Source organism: Mesoplodon mirus, assembly GCF_964341445.2.
Source record: "Mesoplodon mirus genome assembly, chromosome: 2".
NCBI lineage: Eukaryota > Metazoa > Chordata > Mammalia > Artiodactyla > Ziphiidae > Mesoplodon > Mesoplodon mirus.
The window spans coordinates 93,189,848-93,204,898 of NC_138977.1; the positions used below are offsets into that span (position 1 = coordinate 93,189,848).

The following is a 15,051-nucleotide window of genomic DNA, read 5'->3' on the forward strand; positions in this document are numbered from 1 at the left end:
GATTCCCCTAGCCTCTGAAACACCTCAGAATAGTTCAGTGCAAAAGAATAGCGTTTTTGTGGTTTGAAAAAAAAAAAATAGGTACAGGTTAGAAAGAGAGAAATTGGGCCGAAAGAAGTGAATCATGTACCCAAAGAGAGCAAGATAGTGTGGGGAAAACAGAGAGCCAGGGGAAAAGGATGTTTGACTCCCCTGCTGAAATGTTTTGGAATAGACTCTATTCATTTGTACGCACATTTCTAAGTTTGTATCTAAATGCACATCTTTATTTACTTTTTTTTAGAAAGTAAAAAGCTGCAAGTAGCACCTCTGTTGTGAGAAAAACCTAAAATGGGAACATTTGGGGGTTTTTTTGTTTTGTTTAGACAAGGTATGCATTTAAGAAAAATCCTCAGGGCTTCCCTGGTGGCGCAGTGGTTGAGAGTCTGCCTGCTGATGCAGGGGACACGGGTTTGTGCCCTGGTCCGGGAGGATCCCACGTGCCGCGGGGCAGCTGGGCCCATGAGCCATGGCTGCTGAGCCTGCGCGTCCGGAGCCTGTGCTCCGCAACGGGAGAGGCCACGACAGTAGAGGCCCGCATACCGCAAAAAAAAAAAAAAAAAAAAATCCTCAGAATAAAAAATATTTAAAGACTTAAAGAATGTTAAGGTACATGAAAGATACAGAGTTATGAGATTGAACTGAGGCCCAGAGTTTACACGAACAGTCCAAGCTTACAAATCTATAAAACCCTCTGGAAGTAAAGCCTAGAAGAGACTTCAAGATGTTAAAGTAGGAATTGTCCTGGGTCAGTTCAAGCCCACCTCTGCTGCTTGATGTCAGTGGGTCTGAGCCCTGCTGCCTTTACAGTTGGGCTGCACCTATAATTGAGTTATGAATAGTGTATAATATAACACATGTGAAATTATAGCATCAACTGTACAATGATACTCTTTTAATTCCTTGTCCAAATTTTTTCCTCATATTTGTTATCTGCCTTCTTAATGCGGCTTAGTGATTTGTATTTTCTTTTCTAGTTAATATTACATCTGTGTTGCAAGTCATCATATTACTTTGCAGTTTAATTTTGGATTTGAAAGCTTCCATATTTCAGGGAATTCAGAATCAATAGTCAGAATCATTTAGAAAACATTAATAAAGGGATGGTGGTTTGTTACTGCTTTGCCTCAAAAAAAAAGTAGTCGCAAATGAAAGAGAAAAGAAAGAATACCATGGAAGGAGCTATCTTATGGCAACAGGCTCTTCCACATCCTGTTAGTACAAATCATACAACAGTTATAAGTTAGTTCCATGAATTCTTCAAAGACTGGCATACTACTGTTACCCTCTTGACTAAGGTATTAACATAGATGATTCTGCTTTTGTTTAGCGTTTTATGTAAATATTATAGAGTACAGAAAATTTTTATAGCTGATAGAGTTGGAAGGAGTATCAGAGATGGCATAGTGTAATGCCACTTAATTTATAGAAATGAGAATATACCATTACTGATGATACATCGTGGGGCAGAGCCCTACTTGTTCAGTCTGCAGAAATATGAATACTGAGGTATGGTCCCTAACCTTGATATAAAGGAAAGTGTACTTTCCTGAAATACTGTGTAAAAAAGTGGAATGTAAACACAAAGTGATAAATTAGATGTTTAAATGTGTATGTCAACCTTTGTTACTCTGCTGTCAGAGATTTATCAATATTTCATTTTTATACCTCTTTTACACATTTGAAGAATACGAAGTATTACTTATCTTTTTAACTTTGTAGGCCAACATCCAGTCAATCATGGCCTCCGAAAAACAAGTAAACATCCTAATGAAGTTGCTGGATGAGGCTCTAAAGGAGGTGGATCAGATTGAATTGAAACTGAGTAGTTATGAGGAAATGCTCCAAAGTGTAAAAGAACAAATGGATCAGATCTCTGAGAGCAACCACCTGATTCATCTTAGTAACACTAATAATGTAAAACTCCTATCAGAGATAGAGTTCCTTGTGGTAAGCATGATTATAAATTGCCAACAACAATAAAAAAAATCTAATGATAATATGTAAAGCCCATTTGTAAACATTTTCTAATTTCTTTAGGAGAGCAAGATTTAAAAATACTGAAATTCCAAAGACCTAGTAATAGGATTGAGTAGCATCTTACCTGTAAATTTCCTGAAGGGTACATGTACAAACAGTGTATTTTTATATATTCCAGAACCACATGGACTTGGCCAAAGGTCATATAAAGGCCCTTCAGGAAGGAGATCTTGCTTCCTCCAGGGGCATCGAGGCCTGTACCAACGCCGCGGATGCCCTTCTGCAGTGCATGAATGTGGCTCTTCGACCAGGTGTGACAATAAGATCTGCCCAAGAACCTGAGACTAAGCCTGTGACCTAGTATAAAGCTTTTGACAAGAAGTGCATGGGGCAAGTGGTTTAGGGTTACATTCTTAGCTATTAAAACAAGTTTCACTTATTATCAAACATAATTCATATTAGCACTAAGAAATTGTTCATTTCAGTTCCTTCTGATTGACCATCAATGACTGGTTAACACCAGGATTTTTCTTCAGTACTGTCCATAGGACCTAGCACAAAGTAGATGACATAAGGTTTTGCTATGCCAGCAGTTCCAAAACTTGAGTTTGCATTAGAATCACCTAGAGCAGGGGTCCCCAACACCCGGGGCTGCGACTGGTACTGGTCCGTGGCCTGTTAGGTATGGGGCTACGCAGCAGGAGGTGAGCAGCGGGCGAGTGAGCGAAGCTTCATCTGCTGCTCCCCATCACGTGCATTACCACCTGAACCATTCCCGCCACCACCATCTGTGGAGAAATTGTCTTCCACGAAACTGGTCCCTGGTGCCAAAAAGGTTGGGGACCACTGACCTAGAAGGCTTACGACAATACAGATTGCCAGGTGCCACCTCCAGAATCAGTAGATCTGGGCTGAGACCTTGGAATCCATATTTCTAACAGTTCCCAGGTGATGCTGAGGCAGGACCACACTGTGAGAACCACTGTGCTATACTGTTTTTTTCCCCTTACCTTTCTTTTACAAAGCGTACGAATAAACCAGTAAAACTTTGGGTTCTTCAAAACTGAAATATGGATACTGTTATAAAGGTATTCATTAAACATCGAGGAACTCTTTTTACGCATTAAATAAGTCAAAAAATGTTATGATTTCAGGCCATGACATGCTTCTGGCAGTCAAACAGCAACAGCAGCGTTTCAGTGATTTGCGAGAGCATTTTGCCCGGAGACTAGCCAGTCACCTCAACAATGTTTTTGTTCAACAGGTAATTTTATTTTATTATTAATACTGACATGTTCTTGTAACCTGTTTATATATATATTAACTTAAAATTAATATATATTAGCTTAAAATTAAATTCCCAGAAAAAATTTTAGTGTGTTTAATTGGGATCACAGTATATTCCTGCACATATTTCTTTGATTTTAATATTTTAATATTTTTAAGTTTTAATATTTGTAAATACATCTACGAGCAAATATGTGCATATTTGCTCGTAGATGTATTTGGGGCCTCAGTGGCCTCCTTAGGAAGACAGTCTAGTTCCTTTTAGCTAAAACTCCCTGAGTTTTAAATAACTATGCTTACATGTTGCATATACCATTTAGACATTCTTATTTATAAAAATAAGTCCAAACCTGTACATGTTTACTGTTTGGCTTGTTTTATTTTTCAGTGTTTTGAATTGAGAACTAGGACTTGATTCCATGTTTGAAGTGTTTCATTGGCTTCATGTATTTACATATATGAGAAAAATGACTCAGTTGTAAATTCCAGTTGATTTAATCTTATATAAACCCTTTGCCTGCATTTTTATATGGAAAGGGATGTTATAATTAAGGTTGTGGCAATGATAATAATGCTAATAATATTATTAAGGGTACCTTAGAGGGATCTGAATAGAAGGCATTTTAATATCTGGGCATTTTAATACATTAGGTTTCGTATATTTTTCATCTCTTTTATTTTAATAGGGTTATTGGGCAAAAAAAAAAATTGAGGGAAATTCTGTTCATCAAGAAATGCTGTCTGAAATACTAGATTCTTATTTTGTTTTCACTTTGTAGTATTCTAAAACAATTGTATTTACTATATTTTATTTCTGATTAGTTTACTCAGGCCCTCCTTCAACTCTATAACAGGTCCTACTTTCTTTCGGTGCCTGTGAGTACATCAACTTTGGCTCCAGCTTCTTTGATTCTTTTCTTTTTTCTGTAAAGTTTACTAAACTTAACAGCAGCAGAATCTTTATAGATTATAATTTACTGATTTAAGCTACCTGTTAACCATATTTATAGCAGTTTTTTAATGTCCCATAACAAAAAGTTTATTTAGGCCAAAAAAGCATTTAATCTCATTCTGCTTGCCTTTCTTCCTGTCATTCTGTCACTCACTCACTTTCTCCTTCATATATTTAGAAATCATTTGCCAAGTGATTAGAGATGCATACCAGACATTTACTTGGAATAGATGAGAGGCTGATTCTGCCCTCAAGTCACTCACAGTCTAGAGAAGGGAGATATAATAGACTGATGGACTAAGGGGGGTATATGTTATGATAGTGGTACGTACTGTGGGAGCATAAAGGAAGACCATCTAACTAAGCATGCAAGGGGGAAATTGGGGAAGACTCTCTTAACATTTTACTTGACGTGAAAAGCATCAAGAAAAAAGTAAACCTAGAAATCACATAGGAAATACTAATGCACATTTTACTTACAGTATTATTTCAATAATATCTATTTCTACACAGTTCCCTAGTTTTAAAAAATAATCCTGTTAACAGTAATATAGGCCACACTTGTAGATGGTACTGAAATTACTAGTCAGTAAACGATAATCCTTTCTGCACCCTTAATTGTTTGTTGTAACATGCTACTATTTATGATTTTGCTTCCTTGCCTTATAAACTAATGGCTTTGTTTTAAGTGAATGCTTCCGAGTTCTGAAAATCTAAAATGTATTGTTACACGTGAGTAATGCATGTTGAAAACCAGAATGTTGCAACAACCTAGAATGTGCTGAAGAAGGTGGAGGACGACATCCCAAGTATAGAAAAGAGATTTTCTGTGTGTTAAATTTAATGCATTGTCACCTAGCAAAAGAGTTGGGAAACATGGGTATTTCTATTCCTGGTTGTGGGACACACTAGCTGGGAAAATTTGCTTACCGCATTATGGTTTATCTCTTTGTCAGTCACCAGATTTTTATTGCATGCCTATTTTGTACTCACTGTCATCCATATATAAGAATAAGAAATGACTCCCACCCTCAAGATGCTTGTGAGGAGGTGTTAAAAGTAATGTAGTTAAAGCTCTACAGCAGTGTATACAGAGTACCTTGGAGACATTGAAGGTTCAGTTCCAGACCACCACAATAAAGTGAATATGTCAATAAAGCAAGTCACACAAATTTTTTTGTTCCCCAGTGCATGTAAAATTTATGTTTACACTATATTGTAGCCTATTAAGTGTACAATAGCATTATGTCTAACAAAATGTACACACCTTAATTTAAAAAATACTTTATTTCTAAAAATTGCTAACCATCATCTGAGCCTTCAATGAGTCATAATATTTTTGCTGGTGAGGGGTCTTTCCTCGATGTTGACGGCACTGAGGGATCAAGGTGGTGGTTGCTGAAGAGTGGGGTGGCTATGGCAATTTTTAAAAGTAAGACAATGAAGTTTGCTGTAATGATTGACTTTTCCATTCCCAAACAATTTCTCTGGGGCATGCAATGCTGGTGATAGCATTTTACCCACAGTAGAACTTCTTTCAAAACTGGAGTCAGTCCTCTGAAATCCTGCTGCTGTTTTATCAACTAAGTTTATGTAATAGCCTAAATCCGTTGTTGTCATTTCAGTGGTCTTCACAGCATCTTCACCAGGAGTAGATTCCATCTCAGGAAACCACTTTCTTTGCTCAGCCATAAGAAGCAGCTCCTCATCCGTTAAAATCCATTAAGTGAGATTATAGCAATTCAGTCACATCTTCAATCTCCGCTTATAATTCTAGTTCTCTTGCTATTTCTACTACATCTGTAGTTACTTCCTCTACTGCAGTCTTGAACCCCTCAAAGTCATTCATGAGGGTTGGAATCAGCTTCTTCTAAAACTCTTGTTAATGTTGATATTTTGATCTCATGAATCACGAATGTTCTTAATGGCATCTAGAGTGGTGAATCCTTTCCAACAGGTTTTCAGTTGTCTTTACCCAGGTCTATCAGAGGAATCACTATCTATGGCAACTGTGGCCTTACAAAATGTTATCTCTTAAATAATAAGGCTTGAGGGGCTTGCCTGGTGGCGCAGTGGTTGAGAGTCCGCCTGCTGATGCAGGGGACACGGGTTCGTGCCCCTGTCCAGGAGGATCCCACATGCCGCAGAGCGGCTGGGCCTGTGAGCCATGGCCGCTGAGCCTGCGCATCCGGAGCCTGTGCTCCGCAACGGGAGAGACCGCAACAGTGAGAGGCCCGCGTACCGCAAAAAAAGACTTGAAAGTCGAAATGACTCTTTAGTCATGGGCTGCAGAATAGAAATTGTGTTAGCAGGCATGAAAACAACATTAATCTCTTCATACATCTCCATCAGAGCTCTTGGGTGACCAGGTGCCTTGTCAGTGAGCAGCAATATTTTAAAAGGAGTAGTAAGTCTCAACAGTGAGCTCAAAATATTCAGTAAAATACTCATGTTGTGAGCAGATGTGCTGTCATCCAGATTTTGTTGTTCCATTTTTAGGGCACAGGTAGAGTAGATTTAGCATACTTCTTAAGGACCCTAGGATTTTCAGAATGGTAAATGAGCATTGGCTTCAACTTAAAGTCACCAGCTGCATTAGCCCCTGACAAGAGAGTCAGCCTGTGCTTTGAAGCTTTGAAGCCAGGCATTTACTTCTCCTCTCTAGCTGTGAAAGTCTTAGATATCATCTTCTAATAGAAGGCTGTTTCATCTACTTGGAAAATCTGTTGTTTAGTGTAGCCACCTTTTTAAATTATCTTAGCTAGATCTTCTGGATAACTTACTTCAGCTTCTACATCAGCAGTTGTGCTTTACCTTGCACTTTTATGTCATGGAGATGGCTTCTTTCCTTGAACCTCATGAACCAGCCTCTACTAGCTTCAGACTTTTCTTCTGCAGTTTCCTCACCTCTCTCAGCCTTCATAGAATTGAAGAGAGTTAGGGCCTTGCTCTGGTTTAGGCTTTGGCTTGTGGGAATGTTGTGGCTGGTTTGGTTTTCTTTCCAGACCCCTGAAACTTTCTCCATATCAGCAATAAGGTTGTTTTGCTTTCTAATCATTCAAGTGTTCACTCGAGTAGCACTTTTAATTTCCTTCAAGAACTTTTCCTTTGCACTCACAGCTTGGCTGTTTGATACAAGAGGCCTAGCTTTCAGCTGATCTTGGCTTTCAACATGCCTTCCTCAGTAAACTTAATCACTGGTTTAAAGTGAGAGATGTGTGACTCTTCCTTTCACTTGAACACTTAGAGGCGATTATCAGAGTATAAACTGGTATAATTTCAATATTGCTGTGTCTCAAGGAATAAGGAGGCCGGAGGAGAGAAATAGGGGAATGACCAGTTGATGGAGCAGTCAGAACACACAACATTTATCAATTAAAGTTCACCATCTTATGTGGACACAGTTCATGGTGCTCCAAAACAATTACAGTAGTAACGTCAAAGATCACCGATCACAGATCATCATAACGAATATAATAATGAAAATGTTTGAAATTTTGCAAGAATTACCAAAATGTGACACAGAGACATGCAGTGAGTAAATGCTTTTAGAAAAATGGCGCCAGTACACTTGCTTGACACAGCGTTGCCATAAACCTTCAATTTGTAAAACATGCAATTTCTGCAAAGTGCAGTAAAAGCAAAGCACAATAAAATGAGATACGCTTGTATATTAAATTGCTAATTGTATAGCCACATATACATAATATTCATATGTATAAGTGCTAAAGAGGTTTAATCAAAAGTGAGTTTACTGAGGATTTAAATAGTCAGATATGGCATCACAGATTAAGACAGGTCTTGAACAGAGTTCGTGCAATGCAGTTTATAGCAAATGTATAGATATAATATTATAACTACTGTACAGAAGAATCCGGTGGAAATAATCTAATGACCACAACATAACAGTGATTTAAGGGCACTGATTTCTGGTCTTTTTAAAATTCACACATCAATAAAATTAAATTTGGAGACCAAGTCACCAATTTATTTTACCAAGTAAAAACCTTAAAAAAGAAATATCTCCATCTGCTTTCACTATCGTTTTATTTTTAAAATGTCATTTGGTACTAAAAGAAAAGGAAGAACATAATTTCAGATTTTCTAAATTAATACATTTACCTTAATGAGAAACTGGCTCCCATCCTTTTCTTGTTTCCTTATTGCTGCGGGCCAGTGAGAACATCTTCACATTTGGGAATCACTGATTCAGAGCACACTCTCTGTGATGCAACTTTCACAGTAATACTTCCACATAGCTACATTTTAATGAAACTTGAAATGTGTCTTTAATATTCACTTCTTACTGTAATATAAGAGTAATATTTTTAACAATTGGCAAATTTTTTTGGCTCTTTTAGATCTTTTTACATACTCAGCTTCCATTGAAATGATAGACTCTTACCCATAACTTACATATCTACTAGGGATTCATGTATCTAGAAATATATTCATCTGGGGGAATCAGACCAGTTACTCTAATTAGGATTCTGATATTGGAAGCAGGCAATCAAATTAAGGCTAATAAAATGGAGGAAATATTTGCAAAAGGGATGTCATTGTAAAAAATTTTTTGGTTTTTTGAAAGATTTGTCTTGAAAGGATAACTGTTCTCTGCCCCTTTTCCCCCTTTGGTTCTACAGAGACCTCATGATTCTGTGCTCCACCTTTAGCAACATGATAAGACCAATTATGCACTGAGCTAAAAGTACAGCCAGGAAAAAACTGAAGTTGTGGGAGGTTTTGCTATATGCTTAAATTTGGAAATTTTTCTTTCAACATATATTTACAGAAATATTATATAGCAAAATAAAACCTGTGTAATAAACCAACAATATTCAGTTCATGCCACAAAAATTGTTTCCTTAAGCATATTTCACAATCTTCTAAACATAGGTTGATGTGGTTAAAAACTTAGAAAGAACTATGATTACTTAAGATCGGTTTTCATGTTTGTTGAAACTTTGCTCATATTTTCTTTTTCCTTTAAGAAAATAAAAATAAACATGCCATAACATAGAAAGAGTTCCCAGATCTTGAAAATTTGCTCAGTATTTAACATGAATGTGTCATTTATGTTAGAAGGTCAGTAAAGCAAAGTGATTAAGAGTATGGATGCTGGAGCCAAGTTTCCTGGATTCCAAATCCTGATTCTGCTGCCTGGGTGACCTTGGGCAAGTGAACCTCTTTGTGCCATCTTAGTTGCCCTATCAAATGAATGGGAGTAATAAAAATACCTACTTCATAGGGTTGGTATGAGGATTAATGTGTTGTTATATGCTCAGCACTTAGAACAGTGCTTGGTTTTAGTAAAGTGTTCAAAATTAGCTAATTTTATTATAAATTCTAGGTATATGTATATGTATATATTGTATATATACATTACATATTATATAATAATACATATTATAATAATATATATTATATATACACACACTAATGAAAATTTATAATTCACTAAGTTCTTAGAAAATGTATTTGTCTTAGCTTAATTTGGAGAAAATCTAGTATATTATTTTAAAATTATATTAATAATAGGGTTTTGCTATTTTTTAAATGAGGAGAAAAGTAGTCTGCAGAGTTATTATAAGGATTAGAATTTATATATATAAAGAACCTAGCATGGTAGTAGGCATTCAGTAAATTGTTATTGTTACTAATTTACTTATCTATAATAAGAAACTTTAAACAATGTCTTAATTTTAAAAATATATAAAGAATGAAATTCTTAGCACATGTTCTAGATGTGATCGTTTTCTATATTTTTTTATTTTATTTTATTATTTATTTTTTTGGACGCGTCAAGTCTTAGTTACGGCACGTGAGGTCTTTGTTGAGGCATGCGGTCTCTTCATTGTGTCACGCAGGCTTCTCTCTAGTTGTGGCGTGCGGGTTTTCTCTCTCTAGTTGTGGCTCACGGGCAGCGCACATGGGCTCTGTAGTTGTGGCGTGCGGGCTCTGTAGTTGTGGCGTGCAGGCTCTGTAGTTTGTGGCACACGGGCTCTCTTGTTGAGGCGCACAAGCTCAGTAGTTGTGACACACTGGCTTAGTTGCCCAGCGGCGTGTGGGATCTTAGTTTCCCTACCAGGGACTGAACCCGCGTCCCCTGCATTGGAAGGTGGATTCTTTACCACTGGACCACGGGGGAAGTCCCTCTATATTATTGATTGAACTAAACAATTTAAGTATTTGATTTTCCTGTTTCCTATAGGTATTTTGGAACCATTTTCTCTAAAATCTTTCTGTTAACACTAATAACATTTAATCTATCTTAATAGTAATAGTTTGAAGGTAATGATGTTCTTTATATCAGAGTGAATTTTCAAATGATGGTGATCTTTAAAATGCTGTTTGCAAAAGAAAGCTTTGAATAATAATATATGTGAAAGATCTTTGTAAACTGTAAAATCCTCTATAAATGTTAACTCTTCCGGGCCTCCCTGGTGGCGCAGTGGTTGAGAGTCCGCCTGCCGATGCAGGGGATACGGGTTCGTGCCCCGGTCTGGGAGGATCCCATATGCCGCGGAGCGGCTGGGCCCGTGAGCCATGGCCGCTGGGCCTGCGCGTCCGGAGCCTGTGCTCCGCAACGGGGGAGGCCACAACAGTGAGAGGCCCGCATACCGCAAAAAAAAAAAAAAAAAAAAAAAATGTTAACTCTTCCATTTTGCAGGAGAAGTGAAGGTTTTTAATTGAAGAGCTTTCCTGGCATTAAATTAAATAATATAACTTAACATGTAATGATCTGAGTACGCAGTTGTAGAAGAACATAAACAATGATTTTGAGTCTTAAGTCATTGAGAAAAATTAATGAGGAAGATTGGGATAATGAAAAAATATCTAGTATTGTTATTAATAAAGACAGAATGTTTGAAAAACATTTATAAGCTATAACAGTTTTGTCAAATGTTCTTTGCTTTTAGTGTAACTAGTTAAGACAATTTGGAGACCTTAGCAGACTTTAAACTATAATATCTATTTATGCTTAGTATCTAATATCTGTGATTTAATGGAATCCCAGTCATCCTTCTGATGTGGCCATTAGAAAACATTTCTGTAATGTAATGTTTGTATTGACCTTTGGCATTTTTTTTTTTTTTTTTTTTTTTTGCGGTATGCGGGCCTCTCACTGTTGTGGCCTCTCCTGCTGCGGAGCACAGGTTCCGGGCGCGCAGGCCCAGCGGCCATGGCTCACGGGCCCAGCCGCCCCGCGGCATGTGGGATCCTCCCGGACCGGGGCACGAACCTGCGTCCCCTGCATTGGCAGGCGGACTCTCAACCACTGTGCCACCAGGGAAGCCCTGACCTTTGGCAATTTTTGAGTCTGGTTAAAATGATTTGTTTGACATGTTTTTAAAAGAAAACAGAAGTGAGACTCAGATGACTAAGGTTCAGATTCTAGCTTTCCTCCTGTGTGACCTGTGGAAATCACTTAACTCTTTGAGTTTCAATTTGTTCTTCAGTTTTTCTATTGGATCAGATGATCTACTAGTTCTATATACTCTAAAACAAAAGTCAGGAAGCATTATCTGTCTCAGGCTGTTTGAAAACTTATTAATTTATAATGTCAAGGATGAAAAACAAAATCATATATTTATTTGCTTAACAAATTATTGGGAAAATTAAAATTACATTATTAGTAGGGGTTATCCTGGAAAGCCCAGGTTATAGTCATCTGTAATCCTTCCTAGTTCCGAAATTCTATATCCTATATATTTTCCTCTGTTGCTTTAAATATTGTAGACTCCAATGGAAATACCATAGATGTAGACAATTTGTTTTGAATGACTTCCTTATTTGCTGTGTTTCTTAATACAGTTTGTATCATGATATTTATTTGCTTAGTAAATTGTAAAATGATACGGAGAGGCAAGCTTGATTAAAACATTCATTCTCAACTCCTTTAGAAGATAAAACAAGTAGTTGATTTATCAGAGAACCATTCTTGTGTGTTTATGACTGTTTTATGGTGGTGGTGTTCAGTTCACATACACAGGATGATAAAAGAAGCCAAGTAAGTACTCAGTTCTTATTTTTCTATGTGCTGTTGGTTTTGCTTGGCCATATTTGATCACTGTTTAGAATTTTTAGTTACAACAATGTTTCTTTATACTGTCTTTATGATATTTATTTACTTACTTACTCATTCTAGGGCCATGATCAGAGTTCAACTCTTGCTCAGCACTCTGCTGAACTGACTTTACCTAATCATCATCCATTTCATAGAGACTTGCTCCGATATGCCAAGCTGATGGAGTGGCTAAAGAGTACCGATTATGGAAAGTATGAGGGACTAACAAAGGTATGGATTTGATGCCAATTACTGAGTATAGAGCATAATCTTCTAGAATCAAGAGGCCATGTGTTCAGTTCCCCAGGTGACATTTGAAATAATATTGTATATTCTTAGCAAAGTAGGAAATAATTGAATTTCTAAGTGCTCATTAGCCAGGGAGAACATTTATTTTATTTACTTGGGTGGAGAAGAGCTAGATTTTGAACTTCCAATATAATGTAGTTTTAGGCCATACTGTAGCCTGAAGCATCATTCAGTTTAGTTAAATGCTATAATTATTTCCTGAGTTTCTTTATATACAATATAAAAACTAGGGAGTATGAAGATGCTGTAAGTGAGACATTTGCCCTCTAAGAATCTATAATCTGTTCTTTTAAGCAAGTGCAGTGTGCCTCATTATTAAACAAACATTCCACTCTTCTAGGCACACAGAAACATGGGTATTTCTGTTCCTGGTTGTGGGACAACTGGGAAGAGCAATTATAATTAAAACAATCAGCAAAAAATAAAGTGCTAAACTGGGAATGCGTTTAAATATGTGGCAGTTTAGAGAAGGGAAATCCATGACCGGAAGCCACGGGGGAAAACTTAATGGAAAACATTGGACTTGAATTGACTTTTAAGTAATGAGTGGAATTAAATTAGCCAGAAATAAGAGGAAGGGCATTCCAGGGATGAGGAGCAAGATGTGCAGACAAAAGTGGGAAAATATGCCCTTTTCCCAGGACTATAAGAAGGCAAGCCTGATTAGAGCAGAAATTCCGTATTCTGGAAGAGTGAGAAGTTAGGTTAAAGAAGCTGAGCCTTGAGACCTAACAGCATTCTTCACACATGGGAAAAGCTTAGATGGGGGAAACTAATTTAGAACTTAATGTAATAACTGAAATGAAATGAAATCTTGAACTGAGAATTGGACCCTGCAAGCCCGCTGGCGGCTTGTGGGGGTGCCCATCCACCTACTCTTCCTGCGTTTCTATAAGCGTGACAAGGAAGAGCTTTACCGGACCTATGATGCCTATTCTACCTTCTACCTGAATTCCAACGGCCTCATTTGTCGCCATCGCCTAGACAAACTGATGCCTTCACACTCACCCCCAATGCCCCTGAAGAAGCTGCTAGTGGGAGCCCTGGTGGCTCTGGGGCTGTCAGAGCCAGAACCCAACTTACACCTGTGTTCCAAGGGCTGATCAGGAACTGGGGCAGAGGCAGCACGGAAGACTTGCCTCGCACAAGAGGAGGAGGTGGAGGTGGCCAAAGACCTCAGGAGCCAGCTTCCTCCCCTCTTCTCTCTCCTCCTTTACTTTCCATCTCATGCTGTGTAAAGCTGCTGTGTAATTTAACTTGTAAATAATAATATCTAAGTGAATATATGAAAAAAAAAAAAGAAAGATGATAACAGGAATAGAGAATATAAACCAAAAGAGAGAACCCAAAGACAAGGGACAGGATGATGCCAAACTTGCTAGACTTGGAGATTAGAAGAACAGTGGTATATACCACTGACTGAATATCAGCAAGTGGACAAGAGTCATTCATATATTCATTAAGCAAATGAATTGAGCACCTGTTATGTGCTAACACTGTGGTAAGCGCTAGAGATGCAGCACTGAAGGAAGTAGGTGAACACTTGCCTGTTCGGAGTGCATATGCTGGTGGAGAAGGACTGACACAAAGGTCAGTTGTATAGCTTGTTGGAAGGTACTCCTGAGGACTCTAGAGAAAATAAAGCAGGGAATGCCAGGACGTCAGAAAGGTTTGCAGTTTCAAAAAGGATGGTCAGAGAAGGTGTCATGAGAAGGTGACATTTGAGCACAGATTTTAAAAATAAGGAGGGGTGAGCAGCGGGAGTTTCTAGGGAAAGCTTTCCTGCCACAGTGCAAGTGCCCCAAGGCAAGAGCAACCTGGAGCACTTGAGGAGTGCGAGGAGGCCCGTGTAGTTGGAGCACAGCAAGCCAGGTTCAGGATTAGAAGGGCAGGTGGGAGAGGTAAGGTGGGTGTGGCAGGGCAGATCTGGAAGAGACTGCACCATTGTAAGGATTTGGCTTTTACTTTGAGGGAGATGGGGGAGTGGTGTTGGTGGGCTTTGAGTAGAGGAATGACACGATCTGACTTAGATACATGGCCATCGTAGCAGGAACCCGTGGGTTCAGTACTCTACTGTTGTGTGTTGTTTTGTTTTGATTCAGCAGAATTCTGATTTGGAGATAGCTTAAAGAAAAATATTTGCATTACTGGAATCTTTGCCTTTCGAAGTTTTAAGAGGATTAATATTTTGGATAATTAAACATGGTTACATCTCCTTAAGAGTTCTGTGCCAACAAGTGCTTTGTCCCCTAGTGAGTATTCAAATGAGTAAAATACTCAATAAGCTTTTTTGCCTAATTGTGTTCTCAGTGAGTATTATTGCCCTATCTTTATATATAATGTATTCATGAATGTAATTTAAAGTGAAGAAACATGACGATAGCCAATCTAGCACTAAATTATGGAATCATTCTCT

General features: G+C 38.0%; 1 protein-coding gene across 1 annotated transcript in view; it reads left to right on the plus strand.

Moving 5' to 3' along the window:
- EXOC1 (exocyst complex component 1) overlaps window positions 1-15,051 on the plus strand; it is a 65,569-nt gene that overhangs the window by 22,197 nt on the left and 28,321 nt on the right. Inside the window, exons 6-9 of the mRNA XM_082611694.1 lie at window positions 1,762-1,989; window positions 2,198-2,330; window positions 3,174-3,283; window positions 12,408-12,557. Of these exons, the coding sequence (XP_082467820.1) occupies window positions 1,762-1,989; window positions 2,198-2,330; window positions 3,174-3,283; window positions 12,408-12,557 (621 nt within the window). The remainder of the gene's footprint in view (window positions 1-1,761; window positions 1,990-2,197; window positions 2,331-3,173; window positions 3,284-12,407; window positions 12,558-15,051) is intronic.